Genomic DNA, 27,011 nt, shown 5'->3' with positions numbered 1-27,011 from the left:
GAGTAACTTTCTTCTTCTTTTTCAGTGAGTTTTTTTTGGCAGTTTGCAAACGGAGTGCATTACCACCATCTGCTGGACTGAAGTGTGATGGCAAGTGTACCCTGTAGCCTCGTTCTGGCCGCCAGGTGAATAAGGCGAATTGACAGTGACTCGCTGAGCAAATTCAAATTATGCTCTCTCGAGAACACTGGATTTCCAAGGTAACAAAGAGTAGGTCTGAAAGGCTTTGTAAATAACTTTTAAGAGAAAACTCCTAGGCAAAAGTTTTTAGTGCGATTTAGGAGTGCTCCTAGTGGTAAGATAAAATGCTTTGTGAATACAGGCCCTGATCTCTCTGGAGCCTTTACAAGAATTTGTCTCTCGTGTTAAGTTTTTCCCTGTCCACTCGACTTAGGGTTAGTCCATACTCAGTGACAGATGTATGTGGTCATCAGCTTCAGGGTAACGCCTTTATCCCATAATCCTTTTCAGTGGATTGCTCTGGGCCTTGTGCCCCTTCCACAGAGCACTTCTGTGCAGTCTGAGCAGATGAAGGTAGATTAAGCAAGACACTGAAGTTCCCCCCACTAGCCTACACTTCCCCCAGAATACTAAACTGAAAGTTGGACAATGGATGTTTGGAAGGTACTGGTACTTTGGGGACTGCTGGAACATTTGGTTTTGTGTTTATGCCAGGGTCGACACACACTGCCAGTCTTGTGGATTATGCCATTCACAGATGAACTTGGGTGTGGCAATATCACAGAGACAACACTGCCAGCTGTCCACTTGGCCCAGCAACACCTGAGGAAGCAACCAGCTCCTTTAGGCAACTATGAGCTAGAGTTTCATTTTGCCAACTCGCAGGTACAGTAATTTTTCATATCTCTCTAGTGCTTTTGCTTTGATTTGTTTTTGTTTTTGTTGTTTTTGTGGTTGTCTGTCTATACAAGATATTTACAGCACCTTTAGCTGAATTAAAATTAGTGGATGTTGTTTCCCACAGGATGATGCATCTCAGTGTATCTACAATACGATCTGTTACATTGTCAGTATACACGTTTTGCCTTTTCCTCTCAGTGAAGCATGTGATTACATTAGTTAAGATTTTTCTTTATTGTCATTGCACGAGTAAAACACCAGTACAACAAAATGCATTTTTGCATCTAGTAAGTAGTGTAAATAATAGATGAAGTGCTGCTGAGACAGTATTTACAGGGTATATAAATGGTTGGTAATAGAATAATAAGTATTAAAAAGCAAGTACAAACAGATTGTTGATAAATAAATAACAGTTCATGAATAAATAATACATATTACATGGCAAGTACAACATATGGGTGGCCATTGAGAGCTGATGTAGATGGTCATGGACACTCCTCCTCACCTACAAATTCCTCCACGCACTTGCACCCCACCCATCTCCTTCACCCTTACAGTCCCTGCCATCCTCTGACAAGGATCAGCTTGCCATTCCCCGCACAAGACTCTGGACCTTTGGGGACAGACCCTTCTGTGCTGCTGTCCCCAGTCTATGAAATAGTCTACTCTTCCACATACGCACTGCCCCCTCCCTAGGCGTGTTCAAAAAACACCTAGAAGCTCACTTGTTCTCCGATGCCAGTGACCCCCCTTCCCTACCTCTCCCTTTTGTTTGTTAAGCAACCTTGGGTATCCTGAAAGGCGCTATAGTAATGTAAGCCATTATTATTATTATTATTATTATTATTATTATAGTGAATAGATAATTATTGTAGTAAATAGATAGATGGTAAATAGATTATAAATATGTATAGCACGTGCTAACAGGGGGGGTTATTGAGACCCAAGGTAGACAGTCACAGTCCATGTGCAAAAAGCACCAAAAGGGCCATGGTGTATAGGGGTGAAGTGCTCTATGGCTGTAGAGGGGGAGTGGGGTAGTTGGGCTAATGCTGGGTCAGGGGCGGACTGGCCATCTGTCATAGCAGGCGTTTTCCCAGTGGGCTGACGCACCTTTGGGCCAACAGAATATACAATTTAATTAGATTGGCCAACGATCGGCCCAAAGCAAGGACAGTCAGTGGCCCATTGGTTCATTTTCATACTGACACTGGATTGATCCAATAACAGCTCTGGTCAGGCCCCACCCCGCAAAAAATGTGTTTAAGCTATGGTTACACAGCGTTTAAAGTATGCTACAAGAAGTTTAGATATTGAGGCTTTGATCTAAGCATTCAAACATTTTAGTGTGTAAGCAATGGGCGAAAACTGTAATTACAATAGCATTCCACATAATTGTTTTTGTATATTTGGTATTAAATGCTTTTTGTAGAGTTACATGACTCTGTCCAATTTGTCTTAATTCCAAAGTTTGGTGTTTGCAATGACTTATTCTTTAAGAGAGTGGCTATATTTCTCTTAAAGTGTAAGATTATTTTTCAACATTGCCTTCACTGCAAAAAAGGAATTCTAACCAAGTGTTATTAATCTTATATTAAGATTAAAAAATCTATTTGGTATTGTTCTAAGTATGAAAAGACTTACCTAGCACCCTCTCAAAAGAACATTTTGACTTAATTTAAGTAGACTTTGACTTATTTTAAGGAGTCTTATCAAGACAAATGTGCTTGTTTTTAGGACAAATTTGCTTAACACACTGGCAGACAAATTTGCTTGTTTTCAGGATGAGATGTCTTAAAATAAGTCAATCTTTTTTTAAATTAAGTCAAATGTTTTCACAAGAAAGCGCTAGGTAAGTCTCTTTATACTGAAAACAATACCAACTAGTTTTTTTTTATCTTGATATAAGATTAATAACACTTGGTTAGATTTTGTTAGATAAGCAGTTTTTGCAGTGTTTTATGGCCAGTTGGAAAAGGATACAGTGATTATGATGCTGGTTTGATGTTTCCTATATGACTTCCAGTTGTCAAACGATTTGTCAGTTTACTCTTTCCCTTCCTGCTTCTCTTGTGTTTCTCTCTGTTTAGTGTGACAATGCTATTGGCTTGAAAGCTTTCTTTGATGCCATATGCCATGGTCCAAAATACCTCATGATCTTTGGAGGGGTCTGTCCATCTGTGACTTCCATCATTGCTGAGTCTCTTCAGGGCTGGAATCTTGTGCAGGTAGATGACTGAATGTCTAGCCTCTTAATAATTAAATGGCAATACTGGGGAGGTTGCCCAGAGTGGCATTACATCCTGCAAAGGGTTTGCTTTTGTCAGTATTTTGTTCAGTGGAACAATAAGTGGAACAATTTAAATTAGAGAGGCACTTCCTTAAGGAAATACCAGTGCATGCAAAATAAGACATCTTATCAAGACAATTTTGCTTAATGCACTGGCAGCCAAATTTGTTTGTTTTCTTGATTATATGTCTTAAAATAATACAAATTGTTATTGAATTCACTTTGGCTGTAATGAGCTCTAGGTAAGTGTCTTTATGATACCAACTAATTATTTTATCTTAATATAAGAATACACATGTCACACACACACACACACACACACACACACACACACACACACACACATTCATAAACCGAACACGCACAACATATCCCCTACATATCCCCATATCAGCGGGCCCATTCTAAACGTAAGGCATGGTTGTAAAGATTCAGCTAGATCTGCACACCGCTGCATGATCGAACGGTCAAAACCACTATAGATGGTCCTAAATTACACTGAAAAAAACATAGGCTCCAAAGTGTTAAATTAAACTTGTTAAAGCATGAAGAGAATGGAAATGACAAGAAGAGAAAACATGTTGTCATGTTAAATTGGGGAGAGTGAGATGAAAAACAGAAAGCCAAAAGGAGTGAAATGATAGAGTTTGAAAAAACATGAAAATATACAGCATAGAGGGTAAAGATGGAGTGAAGTGGATGGGGTACAGATTGTGAAAAAGAGGCATTTAGATAGATAGATAGCTAGATAGCTAGATAGATAGATAGATAGATAGATAGATCTAAAAAAACAGCCACACAGAAGTATAAAATTGCTTACATAATGAAATTGCTGGTGGCAATATTGACATGGGTAGGCTACTTTTTCATTTCGCTACAAAAACTTGAAAATATGCACACCTCAGCATGAAAAATGAGTGAATGATTAGTTGAAGTACCACTGATTTAAACCAATAATTTTTCAGAAGTTAAAAAAAAAAAAAACAGCAAAAAAACATGACATCTGTTCAAATAAAATTGAAACCATTTCAATATACTGATATCTTGGGTGGAATCTGTATCTCTAAAATATCTGACCCATTAACTGGGAGTTGCACTTGTAGTAGTTTTAAAATAGTTTTACATTGTACTGCACATGATCTTTAAGGAATTATATCAATTTGTTTTAGCTGTCTTTTGCTGTGACAGCTCCTGCATTTGAGGACAAAAGAAGGTATCCAAACTTCTTCAGAATTGTCCCATCAGACAATGCAATTCATCCAGCTGTGATAAAATTTGTCAAACACTATAACTGGAATCGGGTAGGAATACTGACTCAGGATGGCCAGGGAGTCTCTGAGGTAAGTTTCATCTTACAGACAACTTACAACTTTAGTTATAGTCATAAAGTTTTTTTTTTCCAGAAACTGGTCATATGCTCATTCCATGGCAAATTAACCATTCTGTGAGAATCTTACCAAATGACAAACTCAATATGTGTGCAAAGAATATATCAGTGATACACAATGTCAATCGATATGTGTATTACTGGTTATTTTAAAGCTTCTGATTTTAGAATGCTATCTGACAGTTATTTAAAGATGATTCAAAGTCTCTTTATACTAAAATCAATACCAACTAGATTTTTAACCTTTTTTGCAATGTACAGCTCAGTTGGCTCAGTTTTATTCTACTTTTGTTGGCTATGTCTGTCTCCTGCTGAATGTATAGTGTGTTTTACTAAGTGTACTGTCTACTGGTACTGTCCCTGTATATGTTGCTTTTATGTCCATGTTCTCTTGTATACTGTCTCTGTTTGATGTCTTTATGCTACTCTTATGTCTATATCCTTTTGTCTTATTGTACAGTGTCCTTGGGTGACTTGAAAGGCGCTTTAAATAAAATGTATTATTATTATTGGCACAAGCGTCAGAGTCTGAACAACATGGAGTAGGCACTTAGGGCCGAATTCTCCCATTTGTGCGTAACTCGCGTGTAAGCCTTTTAAGAATATAACAGTGATACACATGTCAATCGATATGTGTATTACTGTTTATTTTGAAGCTTCTGATTTTAGAAGGCTATCTGACAGTTATTTTAAAAATGAGAGCTTAAGATATATTGCTGCAAACGTCTACATAAATGAAATAAATGAAGACCTTCCTATTCGAGAACTTCATGTCATTTTATTAATATAAAAACTACAAAGCCTAATTTACGTCATCAAGTTGAACTTGAATAAGCACTTTTAAAAACAAAGTCAAAAGTCGTTGGGCAGACATCTTTCTTTTATATGAAACTAATTGCTGGCAAATTTTGTTTTTGCATACACTGCAAAAAAATAAATCTAACCAAGTGTCATTCTTGGCCTACGCCTATTGTAGGCCTACGCATTTTGAAGTTCATAACATTTTCTGTCACATTCAGCAATCATCTCCTCAAGACATGCCCATACCGTGAGCAGTGTAAAAAAATGTTAAGACAGCCCAGGCTCCGAAAACTGGAAACAAAGAAAGTGGTAGCAGCCACTAAGTGGTAGCAAAAAACCCTAAGTGGAGTTTCTCTGGGAATACTGACCTGAGGGAGCTACCTCTCTGGTATATTTTGTTTGGTCCAGGGTTAAAATATAATGTATGTTGTTTTGGGAAAAAAATATCTGGTAGCCTAAAAGTGACATCACACTCTGTCTACTACTTGTTGTCTGTAGCTGATCAAAATGACATCAGCCTAAAGCTTTGATGTAAGGCTATATGTTTAGCCTATTGAATAACTTAATGATATAGAAGACAAACCATTTTGTAGAAAGATGCATCATCATATGTGATTTGCAACGATGTGACTCAAAAACTGTCTTTGGTAGTAAGTAAGCATAAGTGACATGTCGCCCTGTCTGCCACTCTAGCTGTGTGGCATTCTGAAATATCCTTAAATTCGGGACCATTACCCTATCACTCATTTCAATTTGGGACCTTGCAGTCAGTATTGCACATCATTTTTACGTTGTTTTGAACAGCCACTGCATACCAGTGTTTGTTGGCGTGTTACAAAATCCGCAGAATCATTCTATGCAAGCAAACCGCATACAGGGAGTCTTTATTGTTGAGGTCAAACATGATAATCATCCAAACATCTTGCATCTTGACCCGTGCTGTGCCCTGATTCAGTGCTGCCAAAACTCTGCTTACCCTCTCTGTCTCTGGTCCTGCTCTGTGCTGTGTGAGAGGGGGAGTGGTTATAAAAGAGTGGTAAAAGCCTTCTTTTACCAATATATTTAATGATATCTTTTGCATTTCTTATCCAAACAACGGCAAACTTGGCACTGCACTTACCCATGACAGACGGACAGACAGACAGACGTTCCTGTAATTTATAGATAGATTAATTTACGAGAAAGCGCAAAGCGTACGTCTCTTTATACTAAAAACAATAACTACTAGATTTTTAACAGTTTTTTTTTTGCAATGTACAGCTCAATTGGCACAAGCCTCAGAGTCTGAACACTATCGAGCAGACACTTACGTTACACTTATGACACAATTATGCATACTCCCATTCCCGCTTCTGTCATACCCACAGCGCGCAAGTTTGAAATCAAGGCGGCCTTATGAAAGAGGTGCAAATTATTTAAGATAAAGCCAAACTGATCCACCACCTCATTAATTTAGGTTGATATGAAAACGTGGAATGTGGACTTTCTAGTTGACCTTCTGAATGCCATTTAAGTCCAGAAAGAACACAAACCAGTCTTTGATTTTGAAAATGTAAGCATGGTGAACTGAATAGTGAACGGCCTACAGTAAAATGGTGTGTCATCATCATACTGTATAGACTAACAAAGAATTGACAATTTCACTTTTGCTTTGAGGTTTGTTTATAAAGAGTCAAGACGTGCTTGAGGTGTGTAAATTCATAAATTTAAAACTCACTGTTTCAATGGCACTTGTTTTTCATAATATCAATGTATCTATGCTAATGTAGCTGTAGAATGACGCCTGCAGTTTTAAATACAATAGAGACTGGCATAACAATATCAGCCTCTATTACAAACAAATCAAGAGACAGGAGAATATAAACTATGCTGCTCGCCAATAGTGCACACGTCTGTGCAAATGTATAGATGACTTCAGTCAAGTTGGGAAGAAATGGACAGATTCAAACAAAGTAGGCTATGGGTCAAGTTAAAACTGAAGATGCACAGTCTGTAAGCTCCAATATTCAAAGTGGGTTATTATAACGGATTTCCCTATTTAACAACATAAAGCTGTATCAGCCTATTAAGCACAAGATTTGATACTGTTATGTTAATTTGTAACATTCTGTGTAACCTACATGTATTTAGAACTGGGTCTACTGCCAACATCAAGCAATATGCTGTTTCGCCTTGTAGTGGTGCTCAACCTTAATACAGCCCTCTGGGGCGCGTAGCTGAAAAGGTGCTTAAGTCAGTGGCAGAATGCACGCAAGAGTTTCATAAGAAACGCCTAAATTTTGGGGTTGATGCGTAACTCCTTCCATTGCAGCTAAATGACAGCTGTAGGCTAAGTGAAGGGGAGAATTTGCACAGGCTGAAAAAGTGCTTAGTTAAGCACTTTTTTTGACTTATGCACCCTTAGACACATGGGAGACCCCCATAGGATTTCGAAATTCAACATTCTGATAATTAATCACCTGAATTAGCTAGACTAAATGTAGACATTACTGATATGACATGCAACCACCTAACCCAACAGGTCCAAAGAGATTTAATGAAGGTGCTGTTAAGGGCTAACATTCAGATAGCAGCTACACAAAACTTCATCGGCGATCCCTCTGTCAGCCTAAGAATACTGAAGGTGACTATAATTTTCCATTTTATTTGAAATTTGCAAATTGTGAGTTTTGTATTTACCATCTTCTGACCATATTTGCCATTACAGATGAGAATAATGGATTTATAAATGCATTGGCTTTTGTTTCATTGCCAGCTAAAAAATCTCATACAATAAGTTTATTCACAGAGTATATATAGACTAATTACACACAATATATCATATGAAGCTATGATTCACTTTTTTTCAGGAAAATGATGTGAGGATCATTATTGGACTTTTCAATGAAAGCACAGCAGCTAAAATCTTCTGTTCTGTGAGTATCTGGGGCAGCCGTGGCCTACTGGTTAGCGCTTCAGACTTGTAACCAGAGGGTTGCCGGTACGAACCCCAACCAGTAGGCACGGCTGAAGTGCCCTTGAGCAAGGCACCTAACTCCTCACTGCTCCCCGAGCACCGCTGTTGTTGCAGGCAGCTCACTGCGCCGGGATTAGTGTGTGCTTCACCTCACTGTGTGTTCAATGTGTGCTGAGTGTGTTTCACTAATTCACAGATTGGGATAAATGCAGAGACCAAATTTCCCTGAGGGGATCAAAAGACTACTGTGATCATCAAAAACTCTCTAGCAGAAATTGAGAGCAAGACTTAAATGAAATAAAGAGATATTTTTGGGTAACAATATTATTGTTACCCAAAAATATCTCCTTATAATATCTTCCTTACTAATGTGTCCAATTCTGATTCTGAGGAACTTTTTTGTGGATGTAGACTGAGGGTGTGAACTACAGTATGTTTTTGTCTGTCTAGTGAACATGAGGATGTGTGTGACTTAACAGATTTATTTTTAATTTCAGCATTTTATGAAATGTACATGTACACATCACCAGCACAGTTTTGAAAACGAATGTTAAGGGTTGTTTTAAGGACATGTTTGTGCATGCCTGTAGGTAGCCACTCTGAAGTAGTCAAAGGCGATTCAAAACGAGTCAGAAAAGTCGAGACAGGACCCATCGTCAAAATTTCGGTGTCCACCACTCAAGTTCATCCAAAACAAACCAGAAAAGGGACTCAAAGTGCTAAATACTGGAATTATCCTTTAATGGTGATTAGCTGAAATGTAAAGTAGTGTTCAAAACCATGTTTTCATTATTTACCTGTAAATATGAATTGATGACTTTCGTTAGCATAGAATTAGCAATTTATATGCACATAGGCAGCAAGTCCCCCTCGATGGAGTCTGCAATGCTGTGCTGCCATTGGATCAAAAAGGACAAACCATAACACTCTGTAGAGAGATACATACAAATTAAGTTGTAAAATCAGCTAAACGTATTTCCTTTTTCTACTGTCATCCTTTCTAAGGCTTACCATTTGAACATGTTCAGCAGTAGGTATCAGTGGGTTATTCCAAGATGGAACCAGAGGAACTGGTGGGTTAACAGAGGGACAGTGAATTGTTCCTCTTTGAGTCTCATGGAGGCCATGGAGGGATCTATCAGTGTGGACTTTGAGCCCCTTAGTTCCAAAGAGACCAGGGGCATTTCTGGAAAGGTGAGTTTGCTTCACAATTTCTGTCTGAAAAGTATTCAAACTAAAACTGTAAAATGCCTTATAAAATAGATAGCAAGATAGATAGATAGATAGATAGAAAGATAGATGGATAGCTACATAGAAATACTAGGTGAGTACAGATATGTCTGTACTCTGCCTTCAGCAAGGTTTGGTGATCAATTGTTTACATCTCATTTATTCTCAGACACCACAAGAGTATCAGAAAGAATATGACCAGCTTTGCATTCAGAAAGGTGTTAACTCCAGCAGGTTCCATGGTTTTGCCTATGATGCCATCTGGGTTGTCACAAAAGCACTAACACGAGTTATGGAGGCTATGAGACACAATGAGAAGTACAGTCTGCACCACAACTATACAGTCAGTGATGAAGAGCTGTCTCAGATGATTATTGAGGCCATGAACGAAACCACATTTTTGGGTGTCACTGTGAGTATTAAAACATATTGTGTTCAACACTGCAACACTGCCTTATATAACACTTTTATTAAATTGACATTTTTGACATAGAAACATAACAAACAGAGAGAGAGAGAGAGAGAGAGAGAGAGAGAGAGAGAGAGAGAGAGAGAGAATTATAATTATAGTATCTTGCTTTGATTTTTCCACAAATGTGCTTGTCATGATGATCGTTTCTTTGTTTAGGGCCAAGTGAGGTTTAAAAATGGAGAGAGAATGGGAATCATCAGATTTACCCAGCTTCAAGGTAAATAACTAATTATTTGAGGATTTTCTTTCTCAAACTTTCACAATTAGTTAAGTATGGTGTGCTGTCTACACAGACATGTTAAACCACATTTTGCAGTCTTATTTATCCTTTGAAATATTTATTTTCTCAATAATGTCAGTGTGCATGCTCCTAGAAACCCATCAACCATAGTTTAGATTGACTAAACATAAATAAAAAATAAATAAATAAATGAATCAGCCATAACCAGAAACACTGCACAACAACTTCATGCAACTTTGTGAAATTGGTTTACCTTGACACATATAGATCTAGTCTCAAAAGCTTTTGCTATATTTCAACCACTGATCAACGTCATTATTATGACCGCCGTGCAGCGAAGCGGCGGTCATATAGGTTTAGTCAGATTTTTTTTTTTTTTTTCTTTTTCGCATGCCCAAATTTCCGTCAATGATTCCCGGGACACTGAAAGACCGGGGTACACAAAACTTGGTGGGCATGTAACCCCACATGGATAGCATGGAACCATCATTTTCCGTTTTGATCTGTAGCCCCCCCGCTGGACTGGACCCCCCGAAAGGAGGGTAGGGCAGACACAGTTTTCTGTGAATATCTCGAAAACCGTAGGGCCTAGGAGGTCCACCTTTTTTTATGTATGTTGGTCTTAAGGGGGCATGTCAACCCATCCCATTACCACTTATTTCATGTATAGCGCCACCTAGTTAAAAATTAAAAAGAAAAAATTAGGTGTTTTCATCACAATATCTCTGGCTGACAAGGTCAAAACTGCACGAAATTAAAAGTGTAGGATCATTATGACACCCTCCGAATGCATGCCAAGTTTTGTGTACTTTCGTTCATGGGGGGCCTTACAATAAAATAATTTATGTGTACATTTAGTGACGTACACCAACAAGGATTCCCGGGACACTAAAAGACCGGGGTACACAAAACTTGGTGGGCATGTACCCCCACATGGATAGCATGGAACCGTCATTTTTCGTTTTGATCTGTAGCCCCCCCGCTGGACTGGACCCCCCGAAAGGAGGGTAGGGCAGACACAGTTCTCTGTGAATATCTTGAGAACTGTAGGGCCTAGGATGACCAATTTTTTCCGTATGTTTGCCTCCAGGGGTCATGTTAACCCATTCCATGTGCACACATGTGCATAAACAGATACACACACACACACATACATTTACAGTAATCATACGTATGACACATACTCACACAGTAGACATATGTACGCATGCATGCACATGCACAAACACACATACGCAGGCAAACACACAAGCACGCACATACACACCCACACACACACCCACACACATAAACATAAACTTGTACACGCACACATGCACACAATTCAAGAATTTTGCCCGTCATCTACTTCCTGAATTTTTGGTCATTGATACCCGGGACACCGAACCACCGGGGTACATGAAATTTGGTGGGTATGTAGCCCCACTAGACTTTTACGGAAAAATTTCATTTCGTCCCCAGGGACTAAAAAAATTAGGTTATGTGCACCATTAGGTTATGTGTAACCAAAAAATTAGGTTATCTCCACCAGTGCACTCTATGCAAGTGTGTTCCCCTATACACCTATGGGCAGGAACGGGTCATCAGCTGGGGACCACCAGTCACTGATGTTTCGCTCCTTTAACCCCAGTACATCTCTTGGTGGCGGAGCGATGGCTGGTATCTCTACCTGCCACCCCCTGCTGATGCCCTAGGTGTTCTGCCCCCACCCTCTATCTCTCCTCCTCAGCCACAGCCAGAAGCTGCCCCTCTCTGCCTCCTCCGCCAGTTCCTTGATGGCTTTCCAGCTCCCTGCTCCTGTGCAGCCAATGTCTCGCAGCAGGCGAACTGTTGAGGCGCCCACAAAGCCCCTACACCCCACCTCAACAGGGTGTGTAATGGCTTTCCAGCCAGCCTCCTGACACTCTGCTGCCAGGTCTGCATACTTGGAACGTTTGCGTTCATTGGCAGCCTCCATGCCTTGTTCCCACGGGACAGTAAGTTCCACCATCAGGATGGTCTTGTCTGGAACTGACCACAAGATCAGATCTGGCCGGAGCGATGTTTCCACTATCTCCCTTGGAAAATGGAGCTGTCTCCCCAGGTCAACTCTCATGGTCCACTCACCACCGGGTGAGAGGAGTCTTGGTGTTGCTGTCTGGTGGGTGGGTTTGGGATCTTCCCCAGCTCTAGCAAAGGAGATGTGCCGTCTCACTGGGGCAGGAGGTTGGCTGTTGGCCTGTTGTCTGCCTACCTCTGCCACCTCTGCCAGCTTTTTCAGCACCAGGTCATGCCGCCACCTGTAGCGGCTTTGTGACAGTGCCGTCATGCATCCAGAGAGGATGTGCTGGAGGCTTGCGTTGATGGTGTTGGACAGGGGACAGCTTTCTTCCGCGCCAAACCATAGGTTGAGGTTTCGGGGGCAAGGCAGAGTGTCATAGGTGGACTTGATTAAGAAGCGGAGTCTGGCTTGGGGGGTCTTCCACAGATCTGCCCATGACATGGGCCTGCCTGTGACGCCTTCCCAAGACATCCAGCCTCCCTGCCGGCTTTGAGACACCGCTTTGACACGTAGACGGTCTTGTTCCGTCCTTGCCACTTCTGCCACCACCATGGCTCTTCTCTGTTCCTTGGAGGCCTTGGACCAGAAGAGGGGGGTCTCGCCCCTCCCCACCCCTGCTCGACCCTCCTGGACTCTTCCAGTGACCTCCTGGTGTTTTAACCTGCTGATGGCCATGTCAACCTCCTCCTGGGCTTTCCACTTCCTCCCTGTTCTTACTTGGGCGCCAGCTGCTCTCACTAGCTGGTCAGTGGATTCCCTCAGCTCAAGCACCATTCGAGCCTTTTCCTGCCTGTATCCCTGGCTGACGGACTGCAATGGCAGTTGGAGAATGTTCCTCCCGAATAGCTCCACATCTGACAGGCATCTTGGCAGTCCCAGCCACTTCTTGATGAACCCGTTTGCTAACCTGTCCATCTTATCTGCCACTGAGGAGGGGACCTCGCACATTTTCAGTGGCCACATCACCCTTGGGTACAGTATGAATTGGTAAGTCCATACTTTGTACTTGCCAGGGAGCTGGCTCTTGCTGATCCTTGCCAAGCCTTCTGCAAGCTGCTTCCTCACTGCTTCCCCCATCTGCTTGTCGGAGAGGTCTGCCGTGTAGGTCCGACCGAGGCTACGGACGGCTTGACTAGCCAGCAACGGAATCTCCTCGCCACCTGCAATGAAGGTGGTGTGGTCGCTCCTGACCCCTTTCCTAAGGGACAGGCTGCGTGACTTTGCAGGTTTAATTCTCATCCTTGCCCAGGTCACAAGCTCGTCAATCCTCTTCAGCAGTCTCGCTGTGCATGCTGCTGTCTGGAGGATGGTGGTGATGTCGTCCATGTAGCCTCTCACTGGTGGCAGCCTTTGTCCAGATGGTAGCTTCACCCCTCCTGCCATCTTCCTTGCTCCTATGAGGATGACCTCAAATGCTGCGACGAACAGGATGGGAGAGATTGAACATCCCATGGCAATGCCAACTTCCTGTCGTTGTCAGCTCGTGGTGAAGTCTTGATGTGTGCAGCACATCTGGAGGTCTGCGAAGTAGCTTGACACCAGGGCGCGAATGCAGACAGGGATATGGAAGAAGTCCAAGGCATACTTGATTAGCTGGTGGGGAACTGACCCGTATGCATTGGCGAGGTCTAGCCACACCACATGCAGGTCGCTTTTCTCTTTTTTTGCTCGCTGGATCTGCTCCCATATCACTGCAGAGTGTTCCACGCACCCTGGGAAGCCTGGCACCCCAGCCTTCTGGCAGCTGGTGTCGATGTACCCGTTGTTTGTGAGGTAGCTGGTCAACCTCCTGGCTAGGATGGCAAAGAAGATCTTGCCTTCGACGTTCAGGAGCGCAATACTCCTAAACTGACCGATGGTGGTGGAGTTAGCCTCCTTCGGGATGAAGACAGTGGCTGCTCTTTGCCACTCTGTCGGGATGACTTGGTTCTTCCAGGCCACTCTCAAGAGCTTCCATAGATGTTTCAGGACCCCTGGGCAATACTTGTACAGCTTATAGGGTATACCGTTGGGGCCTGGTGCTGAGGCTGCCCTTGCTTTCCGAACAACCTCTGCTGCCTCACTGAGCTTGGGCAGAGCAGTGTCGAATAGGTGAGCTGGCGGAGCTGGGCGAGGAACATACCCTGGTGGTCCTAGCGGGGTTTGTCTTGCTGGGTCGCTGTAGAGCTCCTTGAGGTAGTTCTCCAGCTCTGACTGACTGATCTCCAGCTTCCCACTCCTCTTATCCTCAAGCAGCCGTCTTGCATGCTGGTAGGGGTTCCTGAAGAAGCTGCTTCTCTCCTTCTCCTTCCGCCTTCTGCGCCTGCGGATGTGCTCCGCCCTCCGTAGGCTGGCGATGCTCTTTTTCACCCTCTCCCACAGTGGCTTCAGGCCCTCCTTCTCCTCTGGACTCCCCTTCCTCCACTGTTTTCGAAGATGACGCCGCCTCTTCACCAGTGCCTCAATCTCCCTCTTCCTCCTCCCCTTCTGCTTTGGGCCGGTGCTCCGCTTTGCTGCCAGTGTCCCAAACCTGCCTCTGCATTCTTCATACAGTATGTCCCCAATGTTGTTCAGCTTGGTCTCCACCTGCCCGCGTAGTGAGTGTTCTAGGATGATGCTGAGGTCCTTGTCCAGCTGCTGCCAAACTGCGGTCTCATTCGCTTTTGGCCATTTCACTGGTTGCCTCCTCCCTGGTTCTTTCCTTTCAGTCCTCGGTCCTGGTTCTTGGGTGTCTGAACGTGAAGGTGTTCTGGGGTCCGTTGGTGTTCTAGTGGTGTTATCAGTGCCACCTTCATAGGAATCAGTGTTCACCAAGGTCCCTCCTGCCTCTGCCGAACAGTCTAGCGAACAGTCTAGCTGAACAGTCTAGCGACGCATTTCATCAAGGCCCATTTGGACATGTCAGTTATTTGCACCACTGGTTAGATGTAAAACAGCATTTCGTTTCAGACTACTGTTACTTAATTTGTGCATCAACAATAACGTTTCAGACTACTGTTACTTAATTTGTGCATTGACAATAAAGTATTACATGAACTAAAGATGACTAAAATCTTATGTAGAAGAAGAAACATTCACAAAAAATCCATCCATCCAAAAATGACCTTTGTTTTTGATAGCTGTTGAAAACGGCATGGAACTGACAGAGATGTTTTTGTTTATAAATACATAAAAATAAATGAATAAATAAATAACATTATGCTGATACCTTTTGCTTTTCCAAAATACAATGTAGCCTACAGGTGTAAGTGACCTTTCATCAATTCAGTTGCAATGGATGAACTGTGATGAACTGCCCTTCTTGTGATTGTTTAGAGATTTTAAAGGTTTTATAACAATACTACATCTTCTTTGGCTATTCTACAATCTATTCACCTTTTCAGCACCAGTAAGCTACTTTCTGTGCAGCCGCACACACACACTCAGGCATACCAAACAAGCATACACAAAAGTTTCAAGAGTGGGGGATGGAGTAAAATATGGAGACAAATTGAAGTGTGATTTATTTTCGCGGAACGGATGTACAGGACTGAGCGGCGGTCATATTTTGTACCGCTATGCGGTACATCTAGTTATATTATTCAGACGACTGTGATTGCTGGTTAGGTGCATTTACTACTTGCGACAATTTAGTGCATCAAGGCTAGTGAAGGATAGAACATTAGACTTGGTGACCACATTTAACGGTAATGGCTAATAAATTGACATTATGAAACATGTAGAATAGGTATGCCAACAGGTATTCAGATCGTACACTTTTCTTCTCTGTCTTCAGATGGCAGTGAAATACAAGTTGGTGAATACAACACAATTGAAGACAGACTGGATCTTAGCAAAAACATGCGGTTCACAGGTTGGAGCTCAGGACCTTAATTCAGCAAATTTCTGCAGGCCACCCAGTAGACCAACGCTAATATTCCTTCCTTTTACTATTCTATAGCAAAAGGCCCCCCAAGGGATATCACTATGGTGCTGCATCAGAGAGGACAGATAAACATTGTGGTCTATAGCATACTGTCAGCTATTTCCATATTAGGCATGTTTATGGCCAGTTCTTTCCTGTTCTTCAACATAAAACATCGGCATCATCGGTAGGCATGCATTTTTGACATAACATATTTACATTTGCTCTCCATTCTTAAATCATTAAGTTGGTATGCACTGTGCAAAGAATATTAAACTATCAACTGTTCTCCTTTACCAGGATCATACAAATGTCCAGTCCATTCATAAACAATATAATAATCTTGGGTGGAATGCTCTCTTACTCCTTCGTCATCATTTTTGGTCTAGATGGGTCATTAATCTCAGATGGATCATTTGAAATCCTATGCAAAGTAAGAGACTCAAACAAATCATACATTTCAGTTTTTTAGGGTCTGAAGTTTACCATATTAATCCAAGTAAATGTACTTTCCTCGGACAGATTCGCTCATGGATTCTAAGCATTGGGTTTACAATGGCATTTGGCGCCATGTTTGCCAAAACATGGAGAGTATATGCAATCTTTAAAAATGTGCATCTTAAGAAAAAGGTAATTGTGTAAATCATAATAGCCATAAGACTTCATTGTAAATATATCAGACTTTATTTGATGTGTATCAAAATCAATGAATCATTTCTGTTTGTGAAAACACACACATGTTTTGCCATTCGTGGTAAAGTAGAGTATTGTTGGCACAGGTATAACTCTTTTGCAGGTGCCTAAATGTCAATAATGACAATAATCTCTCTCTATTGTTCTTTCTCCCTTATTTTCCCATTTTCTGGACCCATATATCCATTCATCTCACCACAAACCTACTGTTCCCCATGAAGGTCATTAAAGATCTACGGTTGCTTGTGGTGGTTGGTGGAATGCTTCTGATTGATCTTTGCATTTTAATCTGCTGGCATATCATGGATCCCTTAAGGAGGACAGTAGAAGAATACAGGACAGAGGTATTTTATCTTGTTGATTTGAGCATCACACACACACACACACACACACAAATCCCAATTTAATAGCCCAGTGTTCTTTCCTCATTGAAATTATGATACATTATCATATTGTAAGCCACACTCACTCCGATATCTGTTTTTGAGTTGCAGGTTGATGGGAATGATGTGGCTCTTTATACACTCCTGGAGCGCTGTGAGAGTGCACACACAGCCACCTGGCTAGCCATTCTGTTTGTTTACAAGGGTGTTCTCATGGTAAGAATGAATTCTGGAGTGATGGGACAGGGGTTGTTAAAAAAAATTGGAATCATCCCAAATGGTTCCATGGAATGGTCTAACTACTGAGCTAGGGGGCTCATATATAAACTACATGCTAATATATGCAAATATGAACTATTCAAAAAAGGTAACATAATTTCCCATTTAAAATGTTTTGCTCAATAGAAAAGACCTAACTGTATGCTAATGCTCAATAATTATTTGTTGAGATCCGATCTTTTGATCAGACAGTCATTTATACAGTAAATCATGTTTATCTGTGATGTCCCTGAAGAGAACAATGCCCTGAAGTGCCAAGTCAAGTCAAGTCAATACAAGTCAAGTTTATTTATAGCGCATTTCATACACAGAGGTCATTCAATGTGCTTTGCCAAGCATACAGTCATGAGCATGATATTTCTGAACTGGATTTCAGCACACATTTTGAAGATTACTGCAAACATACATACATATACAGTGGGCGTTGCTTTCAAATGGCCACTTCAGTCGCGCATTACATGGCGTGAAGCTGCGTAAAACTTTAGCACCACTTTCAGCCACTTTGCGTCGCTCTGCCACTGTACATCGCTCTGTCAGTAGCCTGACTGCCGCCCCTTCTGAAAAAGCAGGAGGCTACCTTTAAACATAATTGTTGCAGAGAGGAATCCCAGCCTACGAATTCAATAACAAAATAAATCATGCATAATTAAACATTACCTCGATTTAGGCTACTTGGGTATGGCTTAAGGCTTGACTACACGGTGGTAACAAAAATCGAAATCTGATTTTAATAGCCTACCAGTGCCGCTCCACAAAACAAAAAAAATATCTTAATTTGCTATCTACGTTATTGTCAGTGTTGGGGGTAACGCAACTACGCAAATCTTGTGTGATAATAATGAGCCAGTAGAGAAATAACTGTTCAGAATTCATCTGTAGCCTTGGGTAGGCTTCTGCAGAAAACAATGTTGTTGGCGATTTAATACTATCTAGCAACGTTTTTAACAGGCTACGCAATAGAGGCTTAGACAATTAGGCTATGACCCACGTTTTGGTTTCGTAAATTAATTTGCCCTACTTCTTGACTGCAATGTAGTCAATTGACTGCTTGACATGTCATTTTTATTTTTCTGTACAATAAACAAATACATCTGCTTTATGCTGCAGAATTACATTCATATTTGACTTCTGCAGACACGCAAAAAAACACTGCCACTTCCCTCCCCATATTCCACTGATCACACATCAGACATCAGGGGTGCGTTTCCCAAAAGCTAACTACGCTTAACCCAGATTCAACCCGGCCTGGGTGAATAGGGGATAAATAACAATAGAGTACACAACTGTTTCACCAGCACATTTAAATGACACGTGTTAAACGTTAATTCAAAGCAGTGGTTCATTTACAAGGTCAGTCTATATGAACCAACGAATTAACTTGATGACCCTGAGAAAAACAGATTTCACGGATTAAACTAAGGTAGTCCATCATTAAGTCTCTGTTACTGTATGTGCAGGTGTGCCCGTCACGTGCTACTAAACGTCATTAACCACCTTAGTCCAGACTACTGAAGTTTGGAAACTATCATGGTCCAAACTTACAAGTACTATGGAAGTACAATAGTTTTGGGAAACAGTCGTAACTTACATGTTGGTTAGTTGAACGATGCATCGTACTACGTTAGTAAAAAGCTAACCTCCGTAGTTGTACGGGAAACGCACCCGTTTATTTTATTTTATGAAGCCTATACAGTAGATCACCTGCCACATTCTCACTTGCAATAGAAAGATGCAATAGCCATTGGTCAAGTATTGAGTATAAACCAATTAAGATAGTAGCCTGTACAAAAAGTACTTCATACTATCATACAAATTCGTTAAAATGAATAGCAATTTGCAATTTGGCAAAACACTGGATTAAATATCGTAGGCACAGGAGAAAACTTGTACATCCATTGGCCCGTGGGGAGATCATATGGCATTTGCCTCTCCCTCCAGTGCTATGACTCTGTTGATGACTTTGTCCAGGCCTCAGGCCCCTCCTCCTCCTGGACATAGGCCAGAGGTGGAGAGGTGGAAAGGTGAGTTGTTGGGGCAGGGCCGGATTAACAATTCATAGAAACACAACACACACACACACACACACACACACACACACACACCATGACACAGAGCATTTCCAATTCAAAAGGGAAAGCACTGCTCATTGCAAAATGCAGAATGCAGAACCTTTAAAGGTAAACAGGCCTATAACTTGACTAAAACCGGCCTATAACTTGACTAAAACCGTGCAAAACTGGAGGTACACCTGTTATCTGAGCAGTCTGTATGTCCTCATTTTGCGAATGCGAGGACGATATGAGCCTGTTGCATTTCGTTAGATGTCCGAGTCATGCATAATGTTTGAAAACCACCGGCTCGTAATCACAATAATTTAACACACAACAGTTGGATACTTCATCATGTTCCCATGCCTACATTTTGGTGAGTAGCATAGAGATCGTTAAAACAATAAAGTATGGCTCTCCGTTTGGGGCATCGAAAACTTATATTTATAATAGGGTAGACTACCGTCGAAGATGCTGACTTGCAAAGGCCTCGGGATAACACGTTATCTCCACTATCATCAGTCAATGCCCCCTTGATCAAAGTGGGGAATGAAAGAAAAAGTTTGAGAACCACTGGCTTAACAAGTTACCTGCAGTCCAGAACACACAGAGTATTGCAACAGAAAGTTGCCTTTATAATCAACTACTATTTGTTCCAACAGCATTCAAATAAAGCCTTTATAAAAGTAAAATAAAATACTGTTACTGTAGTAACTGTACCACATTATCCCAAGCTTCAAAGAGCTCCCCACGTCTGTGACAGGCAGACGTGACACCGCTAAATTCTCAGCTTGTTTATACCCCACACTGAACGCATAAGACCGCTAGGCCCATCACTGTGGGGTGCGGTAGCCTACTCAAGGATACAAGGATACAAGGAAGTTTATTGTCACATGCATATAGTTATAGCAGTGAAATTATGTCTGGTGTCAGCCTATTTGTGCATTTATGGGGGGGGGTAAAAGGTGCAGTAGAAGAGGGGTTTAGTTGTTTAAGTGGCAAGGGCTGCATAAGAAAGGTGGGGGAGGATTGGGATGGGGGGGGCACCAACAAGGAGCACCCAAGAGAAACAGGGGCAAGGAAAAACTCCCTTACCAAGGAAGAAACCTTGGGCAGATCCACGGCTCAAGGGGCTAACCCAACTACCAGGGGTCTTGGTGTGTGTGTTGGGGGGATGACAAGGGAGATGGGATAGTGTGCTGTGTATGTGTGGAGAGGGCAGTGTGCAATATGTGTGTTGGAGAAGCTTCCTCATGAGACAATGTGCTGTGTATTGGGGGGGGGGGGGGGGGGGGGTGCAGTGTACTGCAAGTGTGGTGAAGGGACTTACTATTGCAAGCAGAGTACTGTATGTATGATGTATGTGAGTGATGACAGTGAAGATGTGTGTGTGGGCGGGAGGGGAGTGGAGCAGTGACTGTGTGTGTGTGTGTGTGTGTGTGTAGTGTGTGTGTGTGGGTAGGTGGGGGCAGTGTGCTGTAAGTATGTAGAGGATGTGTGTTGGAGAAGATCCTGAAGACAATGTGCTGGGTATGTAGGGAGGGGAGGGGGGGCAGTGTGCAGCAAGTATGTAGAGGAGGCTTACTGTAGCAAGCAGTGTACTGTATGTATGTGAGGTGATGACAGTGATGATGTAAGTGTGTGTGTTTTTTGTGTGTGTGTTGGGGATCGGGGTGGGGTGGGGGTGGGGGGGGCAGTAAGGCTAGGCAATCAAGGACATGGGTAGATAGATGGAGGAGAAATCAAAAATAATAAATAAAAAGTTCTATGGAGATGTGCAAAAGTTGGAGAAAGTCAGATATGTGTGTGTGTGTGTGTGTGTGTGTGTGTGTGTGTGTGTGTGTGTGTGTGTTTTGACGTGTGATGAAATAAGAAAATAAATAAAAGGTCTGTAGCATAGGGAGAGGGATGTAAAAGTGCTAAAAGTCATGTTGGTGTGTGTGTGGGGGGGGGGTCATGAGTGCTGAGGAGTGAATGAGTGCAAAGTCAGTATAGTGTGAGTTCAGAGTTCGGATGGCCTGGGGATTGGATACTCTCTGGGATTTAAGTCAAGCAATATAACCATACAAATGCGTGGCCTGCTCACTCATTGTTTCAAAATGAGTAATTTCGGCTTTGTCTGAACTGGCCATTGTAGGCTACGTAAAAAAGTAGGCCTATCCCCTATCCAATGATATCGGCAAATGTTTGTTTTCCAAAGTAAGAATTTTACTTCACCATGCACCTTCGACAATGAATAGCTCATTACACTTATGTTACTGTTAAACGTAGGCCTAACTGGTATCATTACAAACATTATTTCTTCTTCTTATAAGCTGTCACAGAGGTGGGAAGGTGTGATTTGTTGGGGGCAGGGCCGGATTAACTGGGCACAAATGTCTGATGGCCCCCAGCCAACGTGAATCGGGCGGTCAGTTAATAGGCCTATATCGTGAAGATTTTTCTTGCCATCTAAGGCACGAGCGCATCTGTGAGGCCAAGCCTCAGAAAGTAGCCCTTTTGTTTACAACTAACATAACATTTAATTAAACTGCTTATAGGCTATGCCGAAATAGTTAGGTAATAGGTGAATTAGGAAATGTTCTCAAAGTAGCCTTATGGCTGAAAGCTGCTTGGGATCCCCCCCCCTGTCAAGCAATATAACCATACAAACGCGCGGCCTGCACTCATTGTTTCAAAATGAGTAATTTCGGCTTTGTCAGAACTGAAGAGCTGTGGACGGCACGGCAGGGCATGCCCAATGAAAATACTGTAAATTAACGCAACGCAACACAACACAGACCCTGCTTCTCTCGCGTCAGTCACTGAAATGAACGCAACACAGAACCCGCTTCTCTCGCGACAGTCACTGACACTAGCCTAGAATAAATGCATGGGGAAAAACACTTCCCCATGACATGACAAAGACATTGTAAAACACTGAAAGTTAATACTTTGTCACTAGCAACATACATCGGTCCTTTGTCAAATGCAGTTGCATGTATAGCTCTGAACAGAACCGTTCAATGAGCTGAGCAACGGTGGTTAATATGCTCTATATTTTGTCCAAATGTCTATCATCGTTGCACTCGGAGAAAACCGGAATGTCCTGCGTTTCTTCTACAGCTGCAAACGGGATTCACTCGCAGTTAACCAAATATTTCTTTATTAGGGCAGGGCAGGCATATTTCTGGCTATTAAATTATTTCTAAACCAGTCTGCTAAAGTCTGTAGTGAAGTCTGTGTAGGGTTTTCCAGGCTCCATTTCTTTTTACGAGACACCCTGCTCACAAGAGACATCTGCCTGTTGTTTGGGTTGTTGCAGCGTCGTTGCAGCGTCACTGGAAAAATACAAATTAAAGTCGCGTGATCCCGCACGCGGACCGCGAGGGAAGCTGGCCAAATCGAAGCAATGCCCACTGTATTTGGTGATTTATCACCATGTATAAGAAATAAGAAAGAGAAAAAAATGCCCTTAAAGAATTTCAACAATTGGATAAAATTCTCTTAATGTAGCTACAACATGATATTTGAAGACAAGTGGATGGGTAACTTATACAAAGTCTATTCCTTTGCACAGGTATTTTGCTGTTTCCTGTCCTGGGAGACCCGGCATGTAAGCATTCCAGTCCTGAATGACAGCCAATACATTGGATGGAGTGTATACAATGTGGCCGTTATGTGTATGATTGGTGCAATTGCCTCCGTCCTGACAAGAGAGCTGCCCAATGTGCAGTTCTGTATCATCTCACTGGTCATCATCATCTCCACCACTGGGACACTACTTCTGCTTTTCATCCCAAAGGTCATTTGGACTTCAAATATTTTTCAGCTAATTGATTGTTATTTATTTCCATGTGTTTTAAAAACCTATGGTACAAAATAAGTCAGTTATTTTTTGAGCCTTGCCATTGTAAGTCATGTTACATTGGCTACTGTCTGTCCTCACTGATGGCCGATGAATATCAAGAGGCTCAGTCAACAAAGGAGATTGTAGCTGTCATCTGGGGTAGAGGATAAGTTGAGTGTCATCCACATGATAAGTTAGTGTATACAAAAGAGAAAGTGTCAAATCTATCCTTTACCAAGCTCTGTTGAACTCTTGTGGCAGGGTGGAGGACATTTGTTCCTGCTGAGACACATTCAATATTCATCCTGAGAGACATGATTCAAGCCAAACCTAACTATATTACATACTGAAAGTGTGATTTTGGCATACTTATTTTTTACAAGTTTTCAAAGAGATCTTCTCTCTCATAGCTCATCCTACTTAAAGCTCCTTCTAAGTTTGCCATTCAATCTCATCAGTTTAAATTAAGCCAGACAACGGTGAGGAAGGATCAATGGAGATCTAGCTCCATCTCCAGTGCTGGACAAAACAAGACATTCTGGGTGGAGGACAATCAGAATTACAATGAGCTGCTCAGGAGACGTGTTGTAGAGGTAAATAAAACAAATACATAGACTGTTTTAGAAAACAAATTAAACCACTGTTGAGCTAACAAGATACATTTTCACCAAAAGAGGCATAACTGTTCTTAGAACCTGTTTAGAAAATGATACTAATGATTAGGGCTGTCAATTGATTAAAAAAATTAATCTAATTAATTACATACTCTGTGATTAATTAATCTAAATTAATCGCATATATGATTTTTGCTGTGAAAGTATTTTAAATATTTAAATTCAAATCAATCATTGAATAATCAGCATTAGTGACATTAAAGTTCAAAAACTCTTTTATTATTATTTTAATGGCCATAATAATCTATGATATGACCTAATATGCTGAAGAAATAAATTCAAAAGTGCTTCGGAAAGAAGGTTTTTTTATCACATACATTGCAGAGGACTTTATTTTAATCAACACTTTATTTTTACCAATACCATCAAGCCGTTTTTGAAAAGTAAATGTTCCAATCAATGATGTAGGCAGCACATTTTCTTCTCTCTCCTTCATTTTACAGTCTAATGGTTACTGACTACAACGGTTTTGGGGTCAATGGTCATACAGAATCGATTAATCTGCGTTATTTTTTTTAATCAGTTATTTTTTCTCAAATTAATTAATCGAAATTAATCAGTTATTTTGACAGCCCTACTAATGATACTTACATTAGGTGGCAAGGTTGAATGCCCTGTTGTTCCACATACAATAGATGGTATGTTGTGTATGTCATATAAATACATTGCATTACTCTGATTTTTTTATCAGCTTGATAGTGAGCTTGAGGAGATCAACATGCAATTAGATGGCATACCAGTTTCTCACAACTTTCCGGAACCCTGCTCAGAATATGTTGTCATCACCCATGCAGATATATCAGGTAAATGCAAACACTGCTATGATATACTGTGTAAGATTAAAGCTATATCATTTTCTTTACATTTCCATGGCACATGCAGGTCTTACTATCTTATATGTTCTGTCATGATGTTATTTTCTGGTGAACTGGAAAATATTTTCATTCAAAGAAAAATGCTGTACCCTTCCTGAAGATTCCAGGACAGATGATGATCTGCTGAGAGACATTAACTCACCAGAACGGTAATTGTAATATTGCTGTCCTTTTTTTGTTGTATGACATGACATTGTTAGTTTGAAGCTGAAGTTTGACAAAGTGCTAGCCTTGCTCCACTCACCTGTATCTCAGTTCATTTTCTCACAGAGATAGCAGTTTGGAAACAGTCATTTTCCCTCAGCCAACAGGTTGGTGAAACAATCAGCGACCAGAGGGGATGACGTTAGTTTCAAAATAGAAAGTGGCAGTGGTAGAGCTAGATGAGGCAATAAAATGGTAATTGCAATGCCAGAAAACATCAAAGAATATCAATGTTTATTATCAATTTGCAAAAGTGGCAAAGTACATACTAAGGTTAGCAATCCTTTATAAATGCAATTGGTTAGGCTGGTCTAATGATTTTAAAGTTAAAACAAAAGTCTACGCCCATTACAGTAGGATGCTACTGTAACGGAGAGCTAGCGTGCTAGTTGCCCATGTAAATCCTCACACCCCTAACCTTAAGAACGCTTCTAACCGCTGAGTTGGGAGACTGGGCTTTTAGCTCAGTGGTTAGAGCGTTCAACTTCCATGCCGGTGCGTGTCGAGGTGGCGGGTTCGAGGGCCATGAGCGGCGGACGAATTACGACCTCTGTTACACTACAATTGGAAACATTCTCCAATAGAATGTTCTTAGACCCTATTCACAAAGTGAAATGGTTTGGTGAATCCAGACTAATCAAAAGTAGGCCTAGTGTAGATCCTTTCATCTATAACAACGGTTCCCAAACTTTTTCCCCGCGTACCACCACCTACATCCTGACTCGGCTCGTGTACCCCCACCATCTGACACAGAGAAAAGTATAACATTCTACTGACGCATTATGAAACATAAAGAACAAAGAGAACATAGGTTTAAGATTAAAAAAAAAAATGTAATACCTTTCCGACATTGCCCTTTTCATCTCGCGTACCCCCTAGTGGAAGCTTGCGTATCACCGGTGGTACATGTGCCACAGTTTGGGAATCCCTGATCTATAAGATCCACTGACTGTCATAATACTCTTCAAATGCAAAATGAAAAGATTTGTCTATCTGTTCCAAAAGTTCTGTAATTCTGTCCAACAGCATCCAGCGGAGGCTATCTGTGCAGCTGCCCATCCTTCACCATGCTTACCTCCCGTCTATTGGAGGAGTGAATGCCAGCCTTGCCAGTCCTAGTACACCACTGGACAGTCCTGCACCCAGTCCCTAACACAGATCAGAAGCATCGATCATTACGGGCAGCTTTGATGCACCACCACTTCAATGATCAACCCCCCCACCCCACCCCACACACACACACACACACACACACACACACAAACCCATACCCAATATGCAAACAAGCCTATTGCTATTTTGCTTATCTGCTATTTTGTTGATCTGTACAGTTTATACAGAGATCTTACAATTAAGACCTCTTGCCTTAAGTGATGACAATTATTTCTAAATATATGTTATGTAATATGTCCAGTATGTTTTTCTACATGTTGTTACTTACTAATAGTGACATTAAGCTGTTGCCATAATTGTTTTCCAACATTTTATTCATCTACCTCTGACCACACCTATTTGTCTGTGGTATTTATGTATCATCCTACTATTACAAAAATAATAAAGACCAGTCTAGAAGGCAAAGTCCTTCAGGTTGATCTAGAAACATACAGAAACATACATAGGTGAAAAACATATTATCCAAAAACCTCATTTACACAAGAAACCTGCAGAAAAAGTAATGGATCTCTTCTGTGCTCACACAAAGGCATTTGATATAGATATGGTGGTTGATATGCTAAATAAAGTGGTTGCTATGCTGGTTGCTAGGGTAATCATTACATTACATTACATTACATTACATTACATTTGGCTGACGCTTTTTTAGCCAAAGCGACTAACAACATGGTAAACAGTTTAAGTTTTAGAG

General features: G+C 41.4%; 1 protein-coding gene across 2 annotated transcripts; it reads left to right on the top strand.

Annotated features, from left to right (window-relative positions):
- The first annotated feature begins 491 nt into the window (after positions 1 to 491).
- On the top strand, positions 492 to 26,616 carry LOC121720958 (gamma-aminobutyric acid type B receptor subunit 2-like). Of its 2 annotated transcripts, XM_042107489.1 has the most exons (20): positions 493 to 846; positions 986 to 1,027; positions 2,952 to 3,089; positions 4,321 to 4,491; positions 7,861 to 7,962; positions 8,189 to 8,254; positions 9,301 to 9,489; positions 9,695 to 9,937; positions 10,154 to 10,214; positions 16,034 to 16,111; positions 16,199 to 16,349; positions 16,463 to 16,595; positions 16,685 to 16,792; positions 17,077 to 17,199; positions 17,350 to 17,454; positions 23,125 to 23,349; positions 23,853 to 23,987; positions 24,760 to 24,871; positions 25,020 to 25,092; positions 26,174 to 26,616. In XM_042107489.1, exons 1-20 carry the CDS (start codon positions 610 to 612, stop codon positions 26,298 to 26,300), a joined length of 2,619 nt encoding a protein of 872 aa, XP_041963423.1. In that variant the 5' UTR covers positions 493 to 609; the 3' UTR covers positions 26,301 to 26,616. The 2 variants fall into 2 exon arrangements, with proteins under 2 accessions (XP_041963421.1, XP_041963423.1); XM_042107487.1 differs by lacking the exon at positions 986 to 1,027 and having other exon boundaries at positions 492 to 846; positions 23,805 to 23,987.
- The last annotated feature ends 395 nt before the right edge of the window (positions 26,617 to 27,011 follow it).

Source organism: Alosa sapidissima, chromosome 10 (assembly GCF_018492685.1).
Source record: "Alosa sapidissima isolate fAloSap1 chromosome 10, fAloSap1.pri, whole genome shotgun sequence".
NCBI classification, from domain to species: Eukaryota; Metazoa; Chordata; class Actinopteri; order Clupeiformes; family Clupeidae; genus Alosa; species Alosa sapidissima.
This window is presented reverse-complemented; position numbering and strand designations above follow the sequence as displayed.

What these genes read in the sequence shown, in the direction of transcription:
- LOC121720958 (XM_042107487.1), top strand. Translation starts at nt 610, where the DNA reads ATGGATGTTTGGAAGGTACTGGTACTTTGGGGACTGCTGGAACATTTG. An exon ending in CCACATTTTTGGGTGTCACT is followed by an intron (nt 9,938 to 10,153) that starts GTGAGTATTAAA and finishes TTCTTTGTTTAG; the next exon opens with GGCCAAGTGAGGTTTAAAAA. An exon ending in ATAAAACATCGGCATCATCG is followed by an intron (nt 16,350 to 16,462) that starts GTAGGCATGCAT and finishes CTCCTTTACCAG; the next exon opens with GATCATACAAATGTCCAGTC.